The following is a 22675-nucleotide window of genomic DNA, read 5'->3' as shown; positions in this document are numbered from 1 at the left end:
ATTGAAAATGAATTCTACAAGAAAGATTTAATAAGATGGCGGTCTGTCTCTCTCTCTCTTCACCGACACCCAAGCCACCATTGGTAAAAGCAGAGTCATCTACTGTCATTTTCCTGTGCAATTCACCTCTGCCCTATATATAAACACATAATGTAAGAGTGATAAGTCAGTGTTTCTTGTTCTTATATGCATATACAGAAGATAATGGCATCTAGATTTGTAATTGGATTGGTTCTTTTATGCTTCTGCAAGTGCACAATTTCCATGAACACCAGCAGCAAAGCTCGCGAAGACTACATTCAGTTCCTTATTGCTAATGGCGTGGCTCGTACACCTCCAATGGGGTATGTATACTTTGAATTGATAGTTTCAAGATGACTGTTTCAAACTTTGAAGATATATATGTATATGATTAACCCTTTTGTTTGATTATTATTTGGTTCATGGTTCAAATTTGAAGCTGGAATAGCTGGAATCACTTTCAATGTAATATTGATGAGCGGACTGTTAAGACTACTGGTACTCCCATTTTTGCTCTTTCCTTTTAGTTGGAAATAGAATTGTTCAAATCACTTTACTTTTCCTTCTACTATTCTATTACATGATTAATTAACCCTAATTTTATAAAATTAATTGGGGTTTACGGGTAGAGCCCACTAATTATAATAATAATCATGCCTACATGTGAAGCATATTATATTTTTTATAACAATGGCCTTGAATAATTGATTTTTTTTTTTTTTTTTTTTTTTTTGAGTCTTTTCTCTTCTAGGTTCTAAGTAGTTATATATATTCAACTAAAGAGGCATTGCTTTTATTATTACACTTTATACTTATGACCATGACTATGATCAAAAAGTACTACTTTTACATATTTTATATTTCCTTCTTTACTTAGTTTCTTATTTCAATTTTCAAGATGACTTTGAATATTTCTGTATATTGTTCAAAGTTTTAAAGCATAACTTTTTTTTTTTTTATTTACTTAATGAATTCTTGGTATCAAGTTGATTTTATTTATTTTCTGGATTATTACATTGATTACGGATGCCTGTGAATTCCGTTGTTGCAGTAACCTCTGCCCGCATTGTGCTCAACTAGAAATGCACTGAGAATTTTCTAATTATATATGTAATGGAAGTTAGTTAAATGAATGTGTTAAGATAGTTTGAATTGGTCTATGAAGAGGAAAAGATGAAACTAAAAATCAACATTAGAAACAGTCATACCATACAATATAAGCTGTGCTGACTTCTGTAATGTAGTAAAGAAAACTTCAATTCAATTATGGTCTAGAAATTGACTACTCATTTCCAATATGTAACTTTATGTGTTTTTAACATTGACTTCATTTCTTTTGTTTCATTTCTGGAAACAGCTGATTCTCTTATTTCAACTGGGTTAGCTGCACTTGGATACAAGTATGTTAATATTGGTATGCAAAAGTCCTTTTCTATGGTCCATCTTTAGGAGAGGAAAAATATTGAAATTAAGGATTTTATTTTACAAGGGTCACTATCAGTAATAGCAGTAATCCTAAATGCTTTTGAAAAGGGCAGATGATTGTTGGGCAGAAGAGAGTAGAGACAGGAATGGCAATCTAAGGGCAAAATCTTCAACTTTTCCTTCTGGAATTAAGGCCCTTGCAGATTATGTTCATGCTAGAGGCTTAAAACTTGGCATTTATTCTGATGCAGGGTATATATGTCTATAAAAGTTATAATATTAATTTGTTAATTAACCTGGACCAATATTTGCAGTAAAGTTAATAAATTTTCATTTTTTTTTTTAATGAATTCTTCAGTTATAGTACCTGCAGCAAAAAAATGCCAGGCTCACTTGGACATGAACAGCAAGATGCCAGCACCTTTGCGCAATGGGTTAGTAGTGTATATTTAGTCTGCTCCCGCTGAAGTTTTTAGTTGAGTTTTTATTTTTATCCTTAATATTTAATTTACATTCGGGCAATAGGGTGTTGACTTTTTGAAGTACGATAATTGTTACCATGATGGCTCGAAACCACAGGAAAGGTACCATTTTTAGTGAATTAATTCAATTTATATACTTAAGTTACAGTTTTTAATTTCATGATTATATATCAGATAAAATTGTTTTCCCTTTGGCAACAGATATTCCAGGATGAGTTATGCATTGCACAAGGCAGGCAGACCAATTCTTTACTCCATATGTGAATGGTAAGTAATTGTTTAATTTCCATTTTCTATTTTTAGGATCTCAAACTATTCACTATATCAGATTAGAAATTCTAAGCAAACCAACATAAATTGTGATAGGGGAGAAGAGTATCCTGCAAAATGGGCTGGCCAATATGGTAATGCCTGGAGAACTACAGGGGACATCAAAGACAGCTGGGAAAGGTATTAAATTACTCTTTCTGGGCGCTTAATTTTTATTAAGTTGAGGTTTTGTGGTTTTTTGTTTGTTGTTTCAGTGTCACATCAATTGCAGATGAAAACAACATTTGGGGAAGATATGCAGGACCTGGCAGGTGGAATGGTAACAAATCACTTTTTTTTAATCACTGGTAATTAATTGATAGTTTAACGATCCAGTTTAAAATTATACTTATGATAATATGTAATAGATCCTGACATGTTAGAAGTGGGCAACGGAGGGATGGGCCTAGAGGAGTACCGCTCTCATTTTAGTATTTGGGCTTTAATGAAAGTGGGTATAGTAATCTTTGATAATTTCTTTTTTCATCTGTATTTTGCAACTGAAAACATAAAATTCTTGTTATAGGCTCCTCTGCTGATTGGATGTGATGTTCGATCTGCGAGCAGACAAACTCTTAGCATACTTCGAAACAAAGAGGTAATAGATGTTAATCAGGATCCATTAGGAGTTCAAGGCAGGAAAATAAGATCAAAGGCAGCTCTAGAGGTATAAATGCAAATTGTTGAAAGAGTCCCTTTCTTCAGGAATCAAAACAAAACAAAACAGAAACTACATATAACATATTTATTATGCAGATATGGGCAGGGCCACTTTCAAGAAAAAGAGTTGTGGTAGTGCTATTGAATAGGAGTGGGTCAAGAGCTCCTATATCAGTGGGATGGAGGGAAGTTGGACTTTCTCCTTCTAGTTCTGTCATTGTTAGAGACTTGTGGATGGTATAGTAATATATTTTCCATCTCTCTATATAACTCTTTCAAGATAGTTTTGGACTAATAGTGGTCAATCATTTCTTTTTTTTTTTTTTCAATTTTTTTTTTTTTTAAATTGCAGCATTCATTTGTTTCAATGAGGAAGCGTTATGGAATAACTGCATATGTTGCTCCTCATGCTTGCAAAATGTATATACTTACCCCATCCTAGAAGATAATGAAGAAGAAGCAATTAACCAGCATTTTCTGGAAAAGGAAGGACCCAGAAAAAAAAAAAAAAAATTCTGCAGATGAAGCCTATGAGAATTATCTATTATGTAAGTTGTCCAACTGTACTTCAACAGATCTTTATTCCTTTTTTCTGGTCTCTATCCTTTATTTTCTGTAGACGATAAAGAAATTTATATATATATATATATATATATATATATAGAACCATTCTTGTGAGAAATGGGGCATGATATAGAACCATTCTCATGAGCATTCCAACCCATTTGTTGTGGTTTTGTTGGGCCTCCATCTACCTTTTATGTACAACCTGTTAATTTGATGACCTTACCTACCGTCAAATAATAATGCAAGCAGGCCATTATTTATGAGTGCCAGAGGTTGGGCATTTAACATTTTTTTAGAGGATGAAAGGTGCAATCCAGTTTTAATGACATCTATCCTTTCCTATGGACTTTCCTCGCCACTATTTTATTTTATTAAAAATATTACCCAAAATTGTAAAAAGTGTCAAACTTGATCCTTTTTTTTTTTTTTTTTTCATTTTGACATATTTAAGTCCCTAATTCGTAATTGTTGTATGTAATTAAAGGCAATAAGAGCGTGCATCATTTTTGTTCTAGAAACTGAAAAATACAAGGCCCTTGGCAGTGTAGGCGACATTTGAGGTTGAGGTGGATTTGTGCTTTAAAATATGAAAATGTATGGTGATACAGAATTTTAAGAATGAGCCACCAAAAATGCGAGTCCTTTGTCAGCTTAGTGGCCTAAAATTTGGCGATATTTATCATAACACAATTTGAATGACACCAAAACCCATTTATATTTTTACTCTTTTTGGAAAATTACTATCCATATCTATCTTCACCATCTCTTTTCAAGTTGATATTAGGACACCCCTTTTTTAAGTAATTGCAAAATAAAATCTATACCATTTGCCCTAATCTTGATTTCATCTATTGGAAATCTTTAGTCAATATCACTGTCCATATCTTCTTCTCAATTTCCATGTCCACCATTCAATTTTTTCACTAAAATTTTTCTTTAAAAAATTAAGTGGAATTATCAGATAAGTAGGATTTAAGAACTTCCATTCAAAATCAATAATGAATATTAGGAAAGAAATGTATAATCTAGTAGTAAGTGCATATTTAACCTGACAATAAATCTAAATTCAAATATCTCGGCTCAATACTTAAAAGAAAAATATTAGAAAAGATTGGAAATATATATGTGTGTGATGGGGATGAGTAGAAGCTCCGCTTCAGATGGATACATATCTCTAGAAGGTTCTGACTTATGGTTTGAAATTTTGTAAGAAACAGCAAGTGGATAAGTGGTTCTTAGAACAAGTGACTGTGTGATGCAATATTAGTTTTGGAAGATAGTAATTTTTTGACATTTACAAGATGGAAGGGGAAAGTGGAAAACAAGTGAACTAAATATTTTTCATATTGGAAATGGAAAAATGTCAAGAACCTTAGAAAACAAAATACCCCACGTTTTGTATGTGCTGTTTTTTCCACCTTAAAAGAAAATGATACACAACTTTTAGACCACCCACATACATACATAAATAAATATATATTTGACCTCATCACATTAATTTACATAGAAGTTAGCTAAACCAATATGGGTTTTGTAGGAAAGTTTGAAAGGTGATGGAAATTCTTCCATCTTTAAAATTTTGTTTGATGATTTTATATTAATTTATGTAAATATTTCTTACATCATAATATTTGATGTCTATTCAAACTTGCATTACATTTAATCTAGTGGGTGTGCATTAGACTCAGCTATGCTGCTATGTTAGTTCATACTCCTTTTGTCTGTGGCAAAGAATATGAAGCCAACAGCCTATACAAAAATATATTTCAATGTTAATTTCATTCTTAATCAGTCTTAGCCTCACAATTATTACTGAATTTAGACCTCCTTTAAAAGAAGAGAAATGAATTTTTCTCTATTTCGAGAAAGGAAAAATAAGATAGAAAGAAGTAATAGAATTTCATTTATTTTCCCTTCATTGTTCTCGTATTTTGAATCTCTTCAATTTGGAAAGAAAACAATGGAGATATATGAAATTTTCATTTCTTTTTATTAAATTATTCAAATACTTAAATTATTCAATGAAGATATTATTATCAATTTTAGATAATAATATTTTCTTTCCTTTAAAATTTTATCATTTCTAAATAAAGGACAATAAATTTATTTTATTTCCTTCGTTATATTGAAACACAACGGTAGAACCTAACCATGGAAAAAAATTTATAATTTTTCATATTTTTCTCTTTTCCATTATTTTTCTTCCTATTCTTTCCAAACAATGCCTTAGTGTTTTATTTTTTATTTAGTAGATTTATTAAAATTGTCTCCGGATAGATTCTTTCAGCAAATTTTATTTTGAAAATTGTAAAGGATAAAAACTAGAATCGGACCAACTCATTAATTTCAGTTGGATTGACATGAGAAGCTTAGAAATCAAATTGGATTCCATCTTTTTCCATATTAATTTTAATCTCATTCTAATTCAAATTGGACTCGTGACTAAGCTTATAATTACTTTCTACTATTAACCACACCTGTGAGAATTGTCAAGGATTCGTTTACCATGTGAATTCATCCTTACTGTAAAATTATTCTTGAGCATGAGATAAGAAAGTTAACTAGATACATCTATTACGTGGTTCCATGAAATAAAGAAAAAAAAAAAAAACCTTAAAAAGACCGCATTATCTAGATTAAAAATATTAGATAGAATTAACCAATCCAAGTGTTTTTTTTTTTTTTTTTTTTTTTTTTTTCCCTTTGAGATGCATGGAAACCTAGAGTTAAGATTGCCGTTGAAGTTTACATTACACAAAAAGGGCGCTAGGAACGATAATGCAAGGATGACAAGAGGTGACATTGCCTTGGGTGATTTTCTTTTGTCTAATCTGATTTGCACTGCTTAGAAAAACTTGACCATCGATTAATTTCAATTCCGTGCGAAAAAATCAATTATTTTATCACTTTTCTAGATCACTTTTATTAATATACTTCCAATATACATTTATTTTACAAATCCCGCTTAAAATACTTTTATCTTACGTTATTAAAGTTCAATAATAATTTAGTGTGAAAATATATTAAATTAACTAAAAATGGTTTTTTTTTATTTGCACCTATATTTTTACATTGATTAATTTTCTTTATATTAATTTGCTGATCTTCAACAAAATATATAAAAAAATGTAATTAATTAGTTAAATTGATCTTTTTTTTTTCCTTGTAAAGTTTTGGAAGCAACTAAAAATAAACTAACATTTCAGGTAACTTATTTTTCTTTTGTTTTTTAAGAAGGGTAAGTTATTTTCTTTTACTTTGTTTAAAGAAAAATATAACATTAAGATATATTTTGAAATGTGAATAAACGCCAAATAAAATTGATAATAAAAAATTTCTATTTAGTGTGTGCATATATTTTTACATTTGGATATTGATGTTCAGTAAGGCTTTCCTAAATATACAGACTCTAGATTTCGAACCCTAATTTGAAATATTTTTATTTTTATTTTTTAAATTGCGCAATAGTTCTCTAAATTTATGTTGCACGTGCACACAGCACACGTGCAAATCCACACATATACACACGCTCGGGAAAAAAAAAAAAAAAAAAAGAGTATTTTGGACAGAAGTGTGGGCTATTACATAAGAAAAGCATGACATGAAAAGCGTATAAGGCAGTTGAAAACCTCCGACCCTCAAAATCAGCCCGCCCCTCATTTTTCTGTGTAGTGTGTTGCCCCTTCTGTGGTCCCCACTGTTCCTCACACGTGTCGCATCGTCATCGTTTTAGTAAACCGACGTGTCACCTGATGATCGGGCTCTCCATTTGGCAACTTTCTCTGAAGTACCTAACTGCCTCTCTCTGCCACCACACCACTCCCTAAATATAACTCCCTATTAATGATAATAAATATCATATATATTGTATATATATATAAAATCCTTTCCATATTTCAATTTCTTCAATCCTACAAGCTTTCCAAGACTTAATCTTCAAGAATCTAACCATGGAGAGTACCGATTCATCATCCGGGTCGCAGCACCCCCAGCTTCCGCCGGGTTTCCGGTTCCACCCCACCGATGAAGAGCTTGTAGTTCATTATCTCAAAAAGAAGGCCGCTTCTGCTCCGCTTCCGGTTACCATCATCGCCGAGGTTGATCTCTACAAGTTTGATCCATGGGAACTCCCAAGTACGAATTGTATTTGTTTGTTCCAATTAAAAATGACTGATTTTATATATACAATTGACTGTTAATTAATGAATTGCTGATTTTAATTACTCTTTAGGTAAGGCTACGTTTGGAGAGCAAGAGTGGTATTTTTTCAGTCCAAGAGACCGGAAATATCCCAACGGAGCTAGGCCTAACAGAGCGGCAACTTCAGGGTATTGGAAAGCGACTGGAACCGATAAGCCTATATTAACATCTAATGGAGCTCAAAAGGTTGGTGTGAAGAAAGCACTGGTTTTTTATGGTGGTAAGCCCCCAAAAGGGATTAAAACCAATTGGATTATGCATGAATATCGCCTTGTAGACAATAACAATAACTCTAGTTCAAAACCGCCTGGTATTGATTCTGCTAACAAGAAAGGTTCTTTGAGGGTATGTTTTCTGATAATTAATTTAGTTTCTTGTATATGTTCTTTTAATTACTGCTTTCTTAATTTTTGAATTATATATATAGCTTGATGATTGGGTTTTATGCCGGATTTACAAGAAAAACAACTCGCAAAGACCTATGGAGAGAGACAAAGAGGATTCAATGGAAGGGCTGTTTGCTAATGCTACACATGTATTGCCAATACATCCAAAACCACCTTCAAAACCTACAAATAGCTATGCCTCAGTACTTGAAAATGAAGAGAACTTTTTTGAAGGGATATTGACAGGTGGAGGTGATGGCATGCAAAACAGTTCCATTTCTCATCATCATCATCATCATCAGTTGGCACCTTCTTCAAGCCCCAAGCCACATATATCCATGGCGTCTGCTTCTGGTTCAACTAATTGTGATGCTAATTCTAGTATTCCAGTAAAACGGATACTACCATCTCAGTACTGGAGTAATGAAACTGGATCATCCATGGCGGGTGGCGGTTCTTCATCTGGGAAGCGTTTTCACGGCGATCTTAATAACAGCTGTAGCACTGCCACTGAAGATAACAGCTCTTTTGTTTCTTTACTCAGTCAGATTCCGCAGACTGCACCATTTCATCCCAATACTTTTCTTGGCTCACTTGGTGATGGCGTTTTGAGACAACAGTTTCAGCTTCCTAGCATGAACTGGAACTCGTAATTTATAATACTATATATAATATTACGGCTTCATTTCATCGTATACATACATATATACGTATACACACATTATATATATAATACATATGCATGTGCAGTGCTTGAGGCAGGATAAACAAAATCAAGAAATTCCCATTTCTTGTCTAAATTTTTAGACCAGGCAATTGTGTTTCAAGATTTTAGTTAAATTTCAGTGTAAGTAATTAATCATCATACAGGTGAGATCTTAATTCGCTATATCATTACTTTCTGTTTTCTTTCAACAATAACCCAATTGCATCTGTATACATAATATATCTATATATCACTACATATAATGAGATCAGAAGGATGAAGAAGCAGAACAAAGAGGTATATATGTTAATAATATTAGACTTTTTGAAAGAGAGATTATAATAATTAATATGCTTTTTCTTTTTTTATTTTAAAGAATTACAGAACAGGATTATTGTGTTGTTATTTGAAAGGCTCACGTCCAGTTGATGATAGTTTTAATTTTCTTTAATTAATATTTATGATAATGATGATGAATTTAACATGTGGCTGTCCATTTAATGTTAATAACAAACTTGCAAGCCATATGCAATGTTGCTTGAGGATGATTAATTCATTCCAATGACAAAGAATCAGGTACCTAATTTTCTTGTTTGCATCGCTACATAACTTTCTCTTTCTATTCTCCTTAATTTAGTACATTTCCTTTTGTTTTTTTTTATTTACATGTTGAAGAGTGAGAAATTAACACACATGTAGGTTATGGTTTAAAAAAAATAAAAAAAAAATTGGAGTATAAAAAAATAATTTCCACTGACGAAACATGATATGATATCATAATAATGTTGATTACAACATGTTAAACAAGGGAGGCTTTCAGCACACAGTAGAATGTTGTTTCATGGTATGTCGTATCGTTATAGCATTGGTTCATGAGACCTCCACTAAATATCCATTTCCTGTATTTTTATCTTATTGCTCTTCTCCAATCCAATCAAAACTTGCCGTTTTATTATTGACCTACATAAGCACGACTTGCCTTTCAAATATAATCTTCACTGCTCAAATTCAAATCTTTTACATGTCTTTTCTTTATTTTTATTAATTAGTAATATATTCTTTTTTTTTTTTTAAATTCCTTACATTTAATTACAATTGTTTCAAGCAATAGCCAAGTAATCTACCTTCTATTTAATTATTTATTCATTGTCATGCAATTAATATTTTTAAAACTAAAATGTAAATCAAAATATGTAATTAGAGGGAAGAAGGTGTCATTATCAGCTGTCAAAGATAAAAAAAACCTAAAAAAGCATATATTGTGAGCAAAAGGTCACAAATCATGACAACGAAGGCTACCTCAGAAATGGTGTGGCTAGTTGACTATAGGACCATAAATACCATCCATCCAAAGGAATCACATCTTGATAGTTCCAATTTAATTAAGCCCTCTAATTAAGTTTCCTTTCTTGGGTAAAATAACAAAAAGTCTTTCTATGGATACTTGACCATTTCTGCTTAATATTGGAATTAAATAACATCATATATCAATTTCATCATCTCTTCTCTCTTCTAGGAACCTTCCCTCTAGAAACTCCCAGATCATTTTACACTAAACCCATTTTATAATTATCCTTTTAGTCAATAATTATCATTTCTACTTTTAGACAAAAAAAAAAAAAAAACCTTGATGCATAAAGATGGGCTTTGGCCTCACACGGATACTAAGGCTTTAAATTTGGGCCTGGGTAAGAGTTTAGTTTGACGGCTGCCCATTCACACACAGGTAGAGAAGTCTGGCGATCGAGGCCGGATCTTTAGGAGTTCGTAATCTTGAGTTTGCGCTAACTTCAGGCCTAAATAGGCCCGCTATCAGCTTATAATGGAAAACACAAGTTCGCGGCCCCCTAAGAAAAATACAAACCAATTTCAGCCCAATTTTATTTAGCTCATTTGGGCCTATAGGGCGCCTATTAAGAAAATTAAGGCCCAATTGTATTGGGCTCCTTTTGGCCTATATAAGAAATCCGGGGCAAATGAGTGAGCGGCGCCGAATCTTTCTGAAAAAGGAGTGCGACAAGAACTTTAATAGCACATTAAGGAAATCTAACCATTAAGAAATTCAGGCCCAACTTGTGGGCCCATTAAGAAAATCGAGGCCCAAATTGTTTGGGCTTAGAGTGAAATTTAAGGCCCAAATTTATGGGACCAAATTTAACCAATTATGTGGGCCAGTTGTGAAAATTCAGATCGAACTTTAGCCCAATGTACTGGGCTAGCTTTCGAATTTTAACAAGTTTGAATTGGGCTGACTTTAGGCCCTAATAACCGCACGGCTAATCTAATTGTTGCAGTTAGGATTTCTAATCAACAAGAAGGATATATCTGTGACCCTCGGATCTAAAATATTTGCATGAACGGACTGAAAAAACAAAAGATCTCAGAAACTCGTTAAATTTTTTAATAATAACGATATTTGATTGTATGATAAAAAAAAAAAACCAATAACAGAATATCATTGAAGTTTTTAGTGGCCAAACAGTTCATGATAATCCCTAAAGGGAAGTACAAGCATCATGGTATAGGTCAATTAAAAAAATCAAAGACCGAAACGGTAGTCAATGTTTTTTTTTTTTTTTAATGTTAAAAATAAATTATGTTTAAATTAATTAATTAATTAAAATATAAAATATAAAACTAAATATAATATAAATCAAATAATGAGTGCATACAATGAGCAAATTACAACAATAATTATTACTAGTATAGTGCTATACTTTTTTTTAAATTTTAAAACTTTTGTTATTAGGGTTTAGAGTTTAGGGTTGAAATAATAATAATGATGACGACAAGTCGTGTTTCATGAGATGAGGTCTGCGGCCAACATCAACATCCTCCATCACTTCACATGGAGAAACAACATCTAACCACAAATTGCAATGAATTAAGATTTCATGTTTCTAATGAATTAAGATTTCATGTTTCTGGGCCCTTCACCAGCTGAGAAACAAATCTTAGCCACATGACTACCTCCAACTTGTCGGGTAAGAATCTATTCATCGTGAAACATGCATATATATACATAACTTGCACCATGAATCTACTAATTCCGGACAGAAAACTCTCTTTCAGGAATGCCATGCAGCTTGTCTTCTTGATGCATAATGCAGTTGTCAAAGCAGGAACAATCACGATCGTGAAACGTGAATCATAAAATTTGGTATATGCAGCCAATCAAAATAAATTATAGGAATGCGATAGTTGAGTTTTTTCATCTGTAATTGAGAAAATTGGTGATTAGATATTATATATTATATAATATAATTTCTTAAATTGTAAATTAATTAGTCAATTCATTCATAAGCTACTCATAAGCTAGTTAAAGCTCCGACTTGGAAAAAATATATTAAAAAATACATTTAAACTCATTCGATGAGCTTATTTAATTAATAAGTTGATGAGTCAAATTCGAGTTTAAATTTGAACATATAAATGAGTTATTATTTTTTTTTTTATAAATGATCTGAACTTGAACTTAAAATTTTTAAGCCTGAATTGAGTTAGATTCTAAATATATTTTAATACACCAAATTCGAATTTATCAAAAACTTTGACCAATCTTTTACATTCAAAACAGATGCGTATTTGATGAAATCACACGTTAAACAACATATATTTAATGAACACATGTTTCTTGAATTCTCTCTCTTATCTTTTTCTCATTTTCCTCGTGTACTCCTCTGTTGACTTCTGCTGCGGTTATTCCTATTTTTTTTTTTCCGTAAAAGAAAACAAGAAAGGAAGAGGAAAATTTAAAATTAATTTTTTTCACACACGAGTCTTCAGAACCGTTTTTAGCTTTTTTTTTTTTCTTATAGTTAGTTTTTTTTAATTAAATTCATTGACCAGTGTTTAATTAGCAGGAAATCAAAAAAAAAAAAAATACAAGAATAAAACTTATTATTATTTGTCAAAAAATAATTTTTTTTATTTGTTAATATACATATATCCATGTTCAGACTGACCCGAGTGATATTAGTTTAAAGCCTGTTAAATATTAAATTATTAACTTTTCAGATAAAATTTATCTAAAGACCCAGTTTATTTATATTCATCCCAACTTTCATATATTAATCGGTAGAAAATAATCTAGTATTTGAAAGCACAAGTATGAAAACGATGACTATTGTATGGACTACGGTCAATAGCCATTGTGCCATCCCCATCAAATGAGGAAAGCACTTAGTGCAAGAAGACTTTCTATGGAGATGGATAACACTTTCCATTCAAGAAATTTATTTATATGAACACATAAACGTTTCTTCTTCGTTAGGGCTTAACCAATATATCTAATTCTCCTTCCTTTCTTTTTTTAAAATATTATGGAGTCTTCTTCGTATTTCTCCATTAAAGATTTGGTTCAAAAAGTTAAGGAAGAGGTGTTCTCAGACATCGATCCCTATGCCCTTATTGCTAGTTCTGCTTATGACACTGCATGGCTAGCCATGGTTCCTGATACTTGTGACCCATCGCAACCCATGTTCAAGAATTGCTTGGATTGGGTTCTCAAAAATCAGAAACAAGATGGGTTTTGGGGAGACTGTGATAGCTGTGGCATGCCTACTATTGAGTGCCTTCCTTCAACTATTGCTTGCTTGGTTGCCCTTAAAAGGTGGAATCTTGAGGAAACCATGATAGATAAAGGTAAAAACAATAAATACATCCATCTAGAAAATATATAGTACTGTTATTTTATAAATAAGGAAATTAAATATATATTTTATGGGAAAAATTAACCTACACTCTTATGTATGGGTCTATTCATATACGAAACCAGTTAAAAACCATTTTTTCCATTTACAAAATCATTCTAATATTTTAAATATAATAGAAGAGCCAGGATGTTAACTTGTTAGGATAAAATACTAAAAAGTAGCTAAAGAAAATTGAATATTTTGCCAATCAATGCATTTTTTTAGTATTTCAAATTGTTATTAATGAATTTCATATCAACTTTTTTAGAATAATTGGTGAATATTTAAAAATAAAAAATTGATGGGTGTGATGATACACAATTTAAAAATATAGACTCAATAATCAAAATAAATACAATTTCAGTGAAACAAAATTAAATTTTTAGCGGAGCTAAATAAAAAATTTTAGTGGGGTTGATATAATGAATTACTTGAAATTCTTACATTTTTATAAATTCGGCGGGTCAAAATTTAAATTGAGCTCATGAAGAAATTTAGAAATGAGTGAAAAATAATGTTTTTTAAATAGCCTAAAATTGTTTTCAACTTTTCTTCCGTCATGAGTTGATTCACTAGTCATAGTGGACATGATTTTCAAATAATAAGAAAATTCATACATGCTAAAGTAAATTTTTGCAGAATGAAAATTGCACAATGACTTTGATAACGATAAAGGAAGCAAAACCTATTCCTAGTCATATCAATCTTTAGAATTATTCACCTTCTTATATCTCGTAGAGAATAGGAAAAATGGAAGATTTCGATTTTAATTCTATCCAAAGATTATCACCGGCTAACTTATAACAGAACGAGTACCTGTGCGACTTATAATAATTTCTCAATTCATTGAATTTCCCAAGAATAATAAACAAAAACCTTTCGAATTGATTTATTATTTTTACAAAATCCTTACAGCTTGATTAATGGCCTAATTGATATTAATTTGTTTGGTTATCTCATCAGGTACGGCATTCATTCAGTCAAACGCAGATAAGCTTATTGAAGACGTATATGAAACTTGTCCACGCTGGTTTGCCATCATTTTCCCTGCAATGCTTGAGCTTGCACGTACAAATGGATTGAAGATTATCATCCCTGACAAGCTGAAAGGGCGAGTAATGGACACCTTCTACAGAAGGCAAGAAATTCTAGAAAGGTACACATTTTTGAATGAAAGTCTCGTTGATGTTTGAAATTTGGTATGCTTTTAACTTCTTGGTCAATGAAGTGACATGCTTTTGCACGTTAACTATATAATTAGTTAATTCTTTTTCGTAATAGGGAAAAACTTGTGGACAAGGACCATTATCCTCCGTTATTAGCTTATCTTGAAGCCTTGCCTCTGTACAGTATTGATCAAGAAGATGTGATTAAGCATTTGGATACTGATGGTTCATTATTCCAATCCCCTTCTGCTACAGCACGTGCTTTCATGGCGACTGGAAATAAACATTGTTTAAATTACTTGCAATCTCTTGTTCAAAGATTTCCCAATGGGGGTTAGAAATTTGTTTCTTCTAATATTTCTTTTTCTTTTTAGTTATATTGTACGTGAAACAATATTTTTTTTTTTTTTTTAGTTACTCAAAAGAGATTAATTAATTTTCTTGCGAGACAGTTCCATCGACATATCCAATGGATGAAGACCTGATAAAGCTTTGCATGATCAACCAATTACATAGGCTCGGTTTGGCTGAGCATTTTAATCGAGAGATTGAACAAGTATTGGAACATGTTTATAGGTAATTATTATAAATTAAACCAATTGAACAATAACATATTATTTAATTATATGATTATGCCCCCCTCTTACATTACTTATTAACACCTAGTCCTTTTTTTATTTATTTAATTGTATCAGGAATTACATGAATCAAGAACCACATGCAAAACCAACCAATTTAGTTGCACCAAATTTATACAAAGACTCTCTAGCATTTTGGCTTCTGCGGATGTATGGATATAATGTATCACCACGTATGAATTCTTGACCCACTAATTATGATTTAATATTAACTAGATAACTTAATTATAATTAATGGGTTTTTCAGGGATGTTCTGTTGGTTTTTACTTGATGAAGACATTAAAGATCATATCCGAAACAACCATGAATTGTTCTCAAGTGTAATGCTCAATGTTCACAAAGCAACTGATCTTATGTTTTCTGGAGAATATGAAGTTGAAGAAGCAAAGTCTTTTTCAAGGAAATTACTTGAGAAAAGCATTCCAATGGATACTAATGACCATAACAAAGTTAACTACCCTTTCCCAAATTTCCATGCAGTGGTAATTTCTCTATCCCACTACACGACAAATTGAAATCCATCCATTACCTCAGAATCAATTAATTTTCAAAGTTTTTGAAAGTTAATAAATTGACTCAGTAAGTCAATGCCAGGAAACAGACAAATGACATCAGAATAGTTCTTTTGAAAGTCTGCCCACTTTTTTCTGCTCTTTCAGAATCGAGAGGACTGAAAAAACGGTTTCTTGACAATGTAATTAATTATGAGTTGCTATTAATTCTAACTTTTTGTTTTTTTTCTTCTCTGGTACAATACCACACAGATCAAGAATGAGTTGAAGTTTCCATGGCTGGCTCGACTTGATCACCTGGAGAACAGAATGTGGATTGAAGAAAAGAACGTCACCGCTTTATGGATGGGAAAAGCCTCCTTTCTCAGGTATACAATTAACTTCATGGTATAAAATTCCGTAGTTACTCACACCAAGAAGGGAAAACAAGACAAAAGACAAATAAAATTCAGTAAATTTACATCAGCTAACAGAAGAGCTTTTTGACATCAGGTTGTCAAGCCTTTACAATGACAAGCTAATGCAACTTGCAACACAAAACTTCGAGTATCGCCAGTCAATTTACATGAAAGAATTGGAGGAACTAAAAAGGTAAATATAAAAAATGTTTAAGCAATAAAATTAGTTATTAATAGTTATATAAATAGAGTGGAAAATAACGAAGGAAAATAACCCTTTCATTTTCCTTCCAATTCAAACATAGAGTTGAAAATAAGGGAGGAAAATAAATAGTATTTTTCTCCCTTATTTTCCTTCCTCTCTCTCCCAAATATAGTGTAAATGTCAAAGATAATTATTTATTTATTGGTTTAATGGGACAGGTGGTCCAAGGACTGGGGTCTCACTGATATGGGATTTGGTAGAGAGAAAACTACATATTGTTACTTTGCAGTGGCTGCTAGTACTTCACTGCCTCAGGATTCTCATGTAAGAATGATTGTTGCTAAGAGTGCAATACTTATCACCGTTGCTGATGATTTTTATGACATGGAAGGTTCTCTATATGACTTGGAAAAACTCACCGATGCAATTCAAAGGTATAATAATGGATCCAGTGACAGAAACCTGAAAAAAGCTTATCAGATTAATATTCAATTACATCCTGTAAACTTTTTTTGATGAATTTGACAGATGGGATGCTATAGGCTTAAATGGCCCTGGTAAGACTATCTTTAATGTTCTTGATGATCTTGTAAAAGAGATGGCAGCAACACACTTTCAACGAGAAGGAACTGATATAACAAACAGTCTTCAATATATAGTAAGGATTTGAGGATTACTTGTTATATTGTCGGTTTTGTTCTTGGAAGCTCTGTCGATTAATTCTAATAAATTGTTCTAATTTCTTGTATATATTTTAGTGGCATGAGACATTCAGTGCTTGGTTTATGGAAGCTAAGTGGAGTAGAAGTGGATTTAGACCAACAGAAGAGGAGTATCTTAAAACTGGAATGACATCTATTGCTACACACACCTTAGTTCTTCCAGCTTCATGTTTTCTGAGTCCAAGTTTGCCAAAACATAAACTCAAGCCAGAAAAATATGAGAACGTTACTAAACTGCTAATGATTATCCCTCGTTTGTTGAATGATATGCAAAGTTATGAGGTAAATTTAACATTTATTTCCTTATATTTGCTCGAGTTATTCTGAATCTTTGATTTTTTTTTAAAAAAAATCTTCATGTGTAATTAATACCTTTGTTCAACCACAGAAGGAACAGAAAGAAGGAAAACAAAACTTTGTTCTGCTACACATGGAAAAGAATATGAAAGCAGAAATTGAGGATTCAATAACCTATGTCAAAGAAATGGTCGATGAAAAGAAAAGGGAGTTCATAGAGCATGTTTTAATGGATGGATTTAATGATTTATCCAAAGAAAGCAGGCATCTGCATTTATCATGTCTCAAAGTATTTCAAATGTTCTTCGATTCTAGCAATCGATACGACTCTAGCACAGACATGCTTCAGGACATTCAAAAGGCAATATATCTCCCAGTGGAAGCGGATGCAACAAAACCCTTAAAGCTTTTTCCTCAAGAACTTAGGCCCTTCCTGCCTCCATCACCTCTGCATTCTGCTCAATCTGGAAAAAGACATCGTCAAATAGTTGTCAACTATCAATTTGGTCACCGTTTCAAGAATTACACCATTAACTATTCTGCTAAACCTGTTGCTTTCCCCGGTTCAAGAAATCAATCCATCAAGGCGCCTGTGGCATTGAACTCCAAATTGTCTATTCCTTTAACAAATTTCGCAAGTCAATGCATAATGTAAATAGAAGAATAAAGGTATAGCCTGTAAGATAGTGCAATTCAGGAATTTTCCATTGTATTTCAATAATGGTGGAATAACAGAAATACTTTCGTATCAACCTATCTTTGACTAGACTCACAAAATTCCAAGTCAACAGAGAAATTAAGAAGAGATAATGTGTTACACAATGATTAAAATCTTATGCAAAGCGAAGAAAATTTGCCCCCAAGTCCATTCAACACAGACTTGCGGTCTAAAACCACTAAGCCGAAAAAAGAGAAAGTGCTTCTATAATTGCTGAATGAATAACCATGGCTTTTCAACCAGCTTAATGCCTCAGAAGACAAAGTGCTTCTCCTAATTCTGGATCATTGGTAGACAATAATGATGGGAGATTTTGATTTTAATTGGATTGGACTTGCATAGACCCCATTTATGAGTCCATTCATAGACCAAATCAATCAAAATAGAAATTTTTTAAAAATTCTTCCCACTTTATTCTTTTTTTTTTTTTTAATCTAATGATTAATAAAAAATACTCATATTTCAACAAAAAAAAATATTTTGAATTAATTGGTTTATTGTATGCCAATAGAGTATATCTAAGCAAGTCAATTTTACTTTAATTTAATGAAAATAATATTTTTAAAAAATTTATTTTTACTTATTTGATCCAGTTATATAATAAGCATAGACAAGTCTAAGCCTACGACAAACTCATCCGCGATTAATCGGTATGGGCATCACTCATGGGTAGACCTTATTTGGGGGCCAGGGCCCAAACTTAACAAAAAAATTAAAAAATTGCATTGTTGTCTTTGATGGGCTTTCGTCTTAGACTTTGAATTTTGAAACAATTGAATTATAAGATAACGTTGTTTTCGAAAATGAAAATTAATTAAATATAACCAAAACTTTTATATTAATTTATTTCACTAAAATTATTTGATACTTGGACATAATTTATGAAATTTAAAGATAAATATGCTCTTCTATAGCTCTTAAAACATACTATTACAAATGACTATTATGTAAATAGCTAATAATTAGATTTCGTTTGTTTCAGTAAAATAACTTGCATGAAAATATTTTTTATAATTTTTCGTTGTTTGGGGCGTTCAGAAAAATAAGTCAATGAAAAATATTTTTCTAGTCAAAAGAAAATTAAGTCATTTTTTAAGAAAAACAACTTCCATTTTTTAGAGAGTAAAATATTTTTCGGACATTGGCAAACTTTATAATTTATTAATTTATTAATCGTCATGATTATTACCACTAGTTACCATTTACCACCGAGCACCGGCCACCTGCTGCTTTCATAATTTTATATTTTTTTTCATTCTTTTCATATTTAACAATAAAATTTTTATATTATATAATTTCTATTATTATTAATATTTTTTATAGTTTTACGAGATAAAGACTTTAATATTTTTAATTAATTTTCAATATTACAACCAAACAACGGAAAATAAATCATTTAGAAAATATTTTTCACGGAAAATGTTTTCCATGAAAATATTTATTAACGAGTTATTTTACTATTTTACGAAACAAACAGATGATGTATCCAATGTTGGGTAATATATTTTCACACGAGGACAGTCTCATTTCGCGAAGAGGGTGGAGATTTGCCTTGAATATAGGCAGAGAAGAATGCTAATGATTTACTCGGTTGGAAGGTAGGCACATCATGCCCAGCTCCTCTAAATGTTGCAAACGTAAGCCCCTCGTATTCTTGATACCAACCACCGACCTGATTAAAACAGTAATCCAGCTTTGTTAGACCAACTTGAGGATAACTTGTTAAATGTTCAATTCAGTTGCTAATCAGTTAATGACCTGCTTCTGGTGGTACCAGGGCCTCCATGCTTTAGTGACGTTCAGTCCCAAAGAAGCTATGCTGTATCTTGTGGACAGTACAGGAACTCTTCCATCAGTATCTCCACTGAGCCAACCAGAAATGAAATATCATGAGAATAAGGCAGAATAATCGCTACAAGCTGATTATTTAAGGCAGGAACATAGACCTGTAGACCCATATTCTTATTCCAGCTGCAATCAGCTTCTTGTATATAGGAAGAACTGAAGGCTTTGAATCTTTCCACTCTTTGAATATCGTATCACTGAATCCAACAAAGCATGTCAAATTTTTCATTATTCTGTAGAGTTGCAACTATTACAAAGAAGCAGAGACTGTGAGAGAGAAAGGGTTGCATTACTTGCAGATGCTCCAGTTCTTGAGCAAGTGACCATCACCGCAATGTAGGGCCTTTTGAACATCAGGTCTGTTGTAGAAAGATCGCGCATAATCATCCAGACATGGATCATAACCACCCATAAACCTTGGCATCTGATAAATAAATTTCTTTTAATCATTCAAACCATCATGAACGATCATCATCGATCTTCAGTGTAGATTCTGATAATGATCACTCACCATTTTACTCTTAGATGTACGCTTAAAGGAGACTTGCATATGTTTGACGTCTGAACTTGCCGAATTACGAGTGCAAGTTGGGCTGTAGAGACTATAAATATCTATCTCATTGTACTGTTTAAATATTTCGTCAACAGATTGCGAACAATCACGATTGCTCCATGTATCATTATTGTAAAAGTCGCAGCTTTGTTTTATTATCTTATGGGTTTCATCTGATATGATAGCATGGCTCCAAGCATAATCCACGATACCTGCCCAGTCCTCAGGATCACTTGTTTCAGGATTACCCATCTGTACTTGTCCAAAACGAGGTTCTTACTTTACTTATGTTCAGAATAGGATCCATTTTGGTTATGCATAAAATTTTTCCAAATCTATATCAAGGACCATACCAGAATACCCCTGAGATCAATGTGAAGCGATGGATCCTTGTTATTGTCTTGTATCAGCTGAGCAAGCTCTGGAATGTATTTTCCTGTTAATGCATGTTAAAAGTAATATTAGCATAAGATGGGAGTTTAAACGAGATGAGCATAGCAAATGTTACAATTGCAAAATACCTGCATAGCTCTCCCCTGCAATATAAAGTGTCCGATTTCTGTATGATGAAAATTTGACAAACCACTTATGCAGGAAAGCGTAAGAATCATTTGCTACAAAGTTATAAATAAATAATTGATTCAGGATTTACAAAGAATCATTTCTGCTCATTCTGAAATGGTTCAAAACATCCTTACATAAAAACTTGTGAATTAATAATATGTAACTCTCCTGTGAAATCATCCCCAAGAAGATTGTAATCGGTAGTTGTGTTTGAGTATGAAAAACCAACACCAACCGGAGATTCCAGGAATAAAATGTTGGCCTCTGCGTCATTATAGGCATAAATAATTTACAAGTCAATCTTTTAATCACTGTGGACTGTTGTGCTTGCAGGCATAACATCACATGTCATATTCTATCATGTGATTATCGGATAATGTGCTAAAATTGTGGACCCTCATGTACCTGTATTCCATGAATAGGGATTATATTTAAGTCCATCACTGTCCACTAGGAAAGGGCCAATCTCTTGTGTTGGTCCATATCCCACAGAAGAGGATCCAGGACCTGAAAGATGAAACGTCTTGTCACCTTATTTGAGAACATAGAATATAAGCCATACAAGAACTGTCTCTGTCAGGAAGAGTTGAAAATGATCCCACTGGAAAAATTAAGAAATGGAAATTTCATGTATATTATATACTTACCTCCATTAAGCCACAGCATCAGAGGTTTTTCATCAGGGCGTGTAGTGGCCTCGAAGAACCAATAAAACAGTGCCCTTCCGTTCTTTTCATTTACTGTAACATAACCGGCGTAGTGGCTAAAGTTCACACCTGCTGGCTGGCCTGGCAAATTAGTTACCAGATGATCGTTGTCAAGTGGGTTCAATTGCTTCTGACCAACCAATGGCTGGTCCCTAGCACTCACAACACTCTCAACAGAGTTCACGGCAACAAGAACCAATATTAGGAAAATTGTCATCTGAGACACAAAATCCATATTGGAAACAAAGAGCCAACTTAAAAATGGCTTCCACGAAACAAGAAGACTGTTAGAAATCAGGAAAAAAAAAACCCAATAGATAAAAATCCAGAAATAGAGAAACAAAGAGAACAAGTTCAGTATAACCAGGAGTACGCAATTTATACAAAAAAATAAGAAAAAATAAAAGTTGTATCCTTATCACAAATTAATTTTAACCAATCACCAATGCAACACAATGTATATGTTCATATTTTAAAAACATAAAACTAAAATTATACATTTAGTTTTTAAAAGTTATAATGCTTTTATTTAACTAATAAAGCAAAAACGTAATTTAATTTAAAAAAACAACTCAATTCTCTAACAAAGACTCGCATGTCTATTTATACTTGCAATGACTCATATCAAGTTATTTTCAGGGGAAAAAAAATGCTATATGTCTAGAATCAATGTATTTATTGATTCGTTGGAGATAATAAGGTAATTCTAGAATCAACACGTAGGCCTTACCATTTTTAGTTATTACATACAGTTGCAGTAATTTGTTGATGGTTAGGCCATCAAGACAAGGTAGGAAAGAAATTTAAAAAAAAAAAAAAAAAAAAAAAACACATGGATAGAACTTGGAAAATTTTCTAAGAGATCTTTAATTGACTATACTCCTATTTTTGTCTTGATT

General features: G+C 32.2%; 4 protein-coding genes across 7 annotated transcripts; 3 read left to right on the top strand and 1 right to left on the bottom strand.

Moving 5' to 3' along the window:
- LOC105649500 (alpha-galactosidase 2) lies at nt 1–3733 on the top strand. Of its 3 annotated transcripts, XM_089716495.1 has the most exons (14): nt 1–152; nt 253–344; nt 461–519; nt 1379–1435; nt 1560–1698; nt 1805–1880; nt 1972–2030; nt 2130–2195; nt 2295–2378; nt 2453–2517; nt 2606–2688; nt 2764–2904; nt 2994–3134; nt 3250–3733. In XM_089716495.1, the coding sequence occupies exons 2-14, from the start codon at nt 265–267 to the stop codon at nt 3337–3339; spliced, it is 1140 nt and encodes a 379-aa protein (XP_089572621.1). In that variant the 5' UTR covers nt 1–152; nt 253–264; the 3' UTR covers nt 3340–3733. The 3 variants fall into 3 exon arrangements, with proteins under 3 accessions (XP_089572621.1, XP_089572620.1, XP_089572619.1); XM_089716494.1 differs by having other exon boundaries at nt 33–344; nt 1379–1421; nt 1555–1698; XM_089716493.1 differs by having other exon boundaries at nt 35–344.
- A 3594-nt stretch (nt 3734–7327) lies between these two features.
- NAC025 (NAC domain containing protein 25) lies at nt 7328–8939 on the top strand. 2 transcript variants are annotated; one of them, XM_012236162.4, is made up of 3 exons: nt 7328–7598; nt 7696–7850; nt 8092–8939. In XM_012236162.4, exons 1-3 carry the CDS (start codon nt 7415–7417, stop codon nt 8701–8703), a joined length of 951 nt encoding a protein of 316 aa, XP_012091552.1. In that variant the 5' UTR covers nt 7328–7414; the 3' UTR covers nt 8704–8939. The 2 variants fall into 2 exon arrangements, with proteins under 2 accessions (XP_012091552.1, XP_012091551.1); XM_012236161.4 differs by having other exon boundaries at nt 7330–7598; nt 7696–8009.
- A 4071-nt stretch (nt 8940–13010) lies between these two features.
- On the top strand, nt 13011–18141 carry TPS04 (terpene synthase 04). Its single transcript, XM_012236159.4, has 12 exons — nt 13011–13400; nt 14414–14606; nt 14732–14949; nt 15069–15192; nt 15312–15427; nt 15502–15737; nt 16020–16135; nt 16260–16358; nt 16589–16804; nt 16899–17028; nt 17129–17374; nt 17481–18141. The coding sequence occupies exons 1-12, from the start codon at nt 13079–13081 to the stop codon at nt 18042–18044; spliced, it is 2580 nt and encodes an 859-aa protein (XP_012091549.1). The 5' UTR covers nt 13011–13078; the 3' UTR covers nt 18045–18141.
- A 1415-nt stretch (nt 18142–19556) lies between these two features.
- On the bottom strand, nt 19557–22148 carry LOC105650134 (serine carboxypeptidase-like 32). Its single transcript, XM_012237013.3, has 10 exons — nt 21717–22148; nt 21475–21576; nt 21240–21333; nt 21027–21121; nt 20859–20941; nt 20464–20757; nt 20246–20376; nt 20054–20149; nt 19866–19971; nt 19557–19779 (listed from the first exon to the last, which is right to left on the bottom strand). Exons 1-10 carry the CDS (start codon nt 22009–22011, stop codon nt 19615–19617), a joined length of 1461 nt encoding a protein of 486 aa, XP_012092403.1. The 5' UTR covers nt 22012–22148; the 3' UTR covers nt 19557–19614.
- Nucleotides 22149–22675: the final 527 nt, after the last annotated feature.

Source organism: Jatropha curcas, chromosome 11 (assembly GCF_041381405.1).
Source record: "Jatropha curcas cultivar XTBG-Jc1 chromosome 11, XTBG_Jcur_1.0, whole genome shotgun sequence".
Taxonomy (NCBI): Eukaryota; Viridiplantae; Streptophyta; class Magnoliopsida; order Malpighiales; family Euphorbiaceae; genus Jatropha; species Jatropha curcas.
The sequence above is the reverse complement of the archived record's forward strand: the minus strand, read 5'-3'. Positions and strand labels throughout refer to the sequence as shown.

Coding starts and splice junctions, on each gene's coding strand:
- LOC105649500 (XM_089716493.1), top strand. CDS start 187: ATGCATATACAGAAGATAATGGCATCTAGATTTGTAATTGGATTGGTT. Junction 1,436..1,559: donor ATACAAGTATGTTAATATTG/GTATGCAAAAGT, acceptor TGAAAAGGGCAG/ATGATTGTTGGGCAGAAGAG. Junction 3,135..3,249: donor TTGTTAGAGACTTGTGGATG/GTATAGTAATAT, acceptor TTTAAATTGCAG/CATTCATTTGTTTCAATGAG.
- NAC025 (XM_012236161.4), top strand. CDS start 7,415: ATGGAGAGTACCGATTCATCATCCGGGTCGCAGCACCCCCAGCTTCCG. Junction 7,599..7,695: donor TGATCCATGGGAACTCCCAA/GTACGAATTGTA, acceptor ATTACTCTTTAG/GTAAGGCTACGTTTGGAGAG. Junction 8,010..8,091: donor ACAAGAAAGGTTCTTTGAGG/GTATGTTTTCTG, acceptor TTATATATATAG/CTTGATGATTGGGTTTTATG.
- TPS04 (XM_012236159.4), top strand. CDS start 13,079: ATGGAGTCTTCTTCGTATTTCTCCATTAAAGATTTGGTTCAAAAAGTT. Junction 16,359..16,588: donor GAATTGGAGGAACTAAAAAG/GTAAATATAAAA, acceptor TTAATGGGACAG/GTGGTCCAAGGACTGGGGTC. Junction 17,375..17,480: donor ATGATATGCAAAGTTATGAG/GTAAATTTAACA, acceptor GTTCAACCACAG/AAGGAACAGAAAGAAGGAAA.
- LOC105650134 (XM_012237013.3), bottom strand. CDS start 22,011: ATGGATTTTGTGTCTCAGATGACAATTTTCCTAATATTGGTTCTTGTT. Junction 20,942..21,026: donor TGCAGGGGAGAGCTATGCAG/GTATTTTGCAAT, acceptor ATGCATTAACAG/GAAAATACATTCCAGAGCTT. Junction 20,150..20,245: donor AAGAACTGGAGCATCTGCAA/GTAATGCAACCC, acceptor TGTTGGATTCAG/TGATACGATATTCAAAGAGT.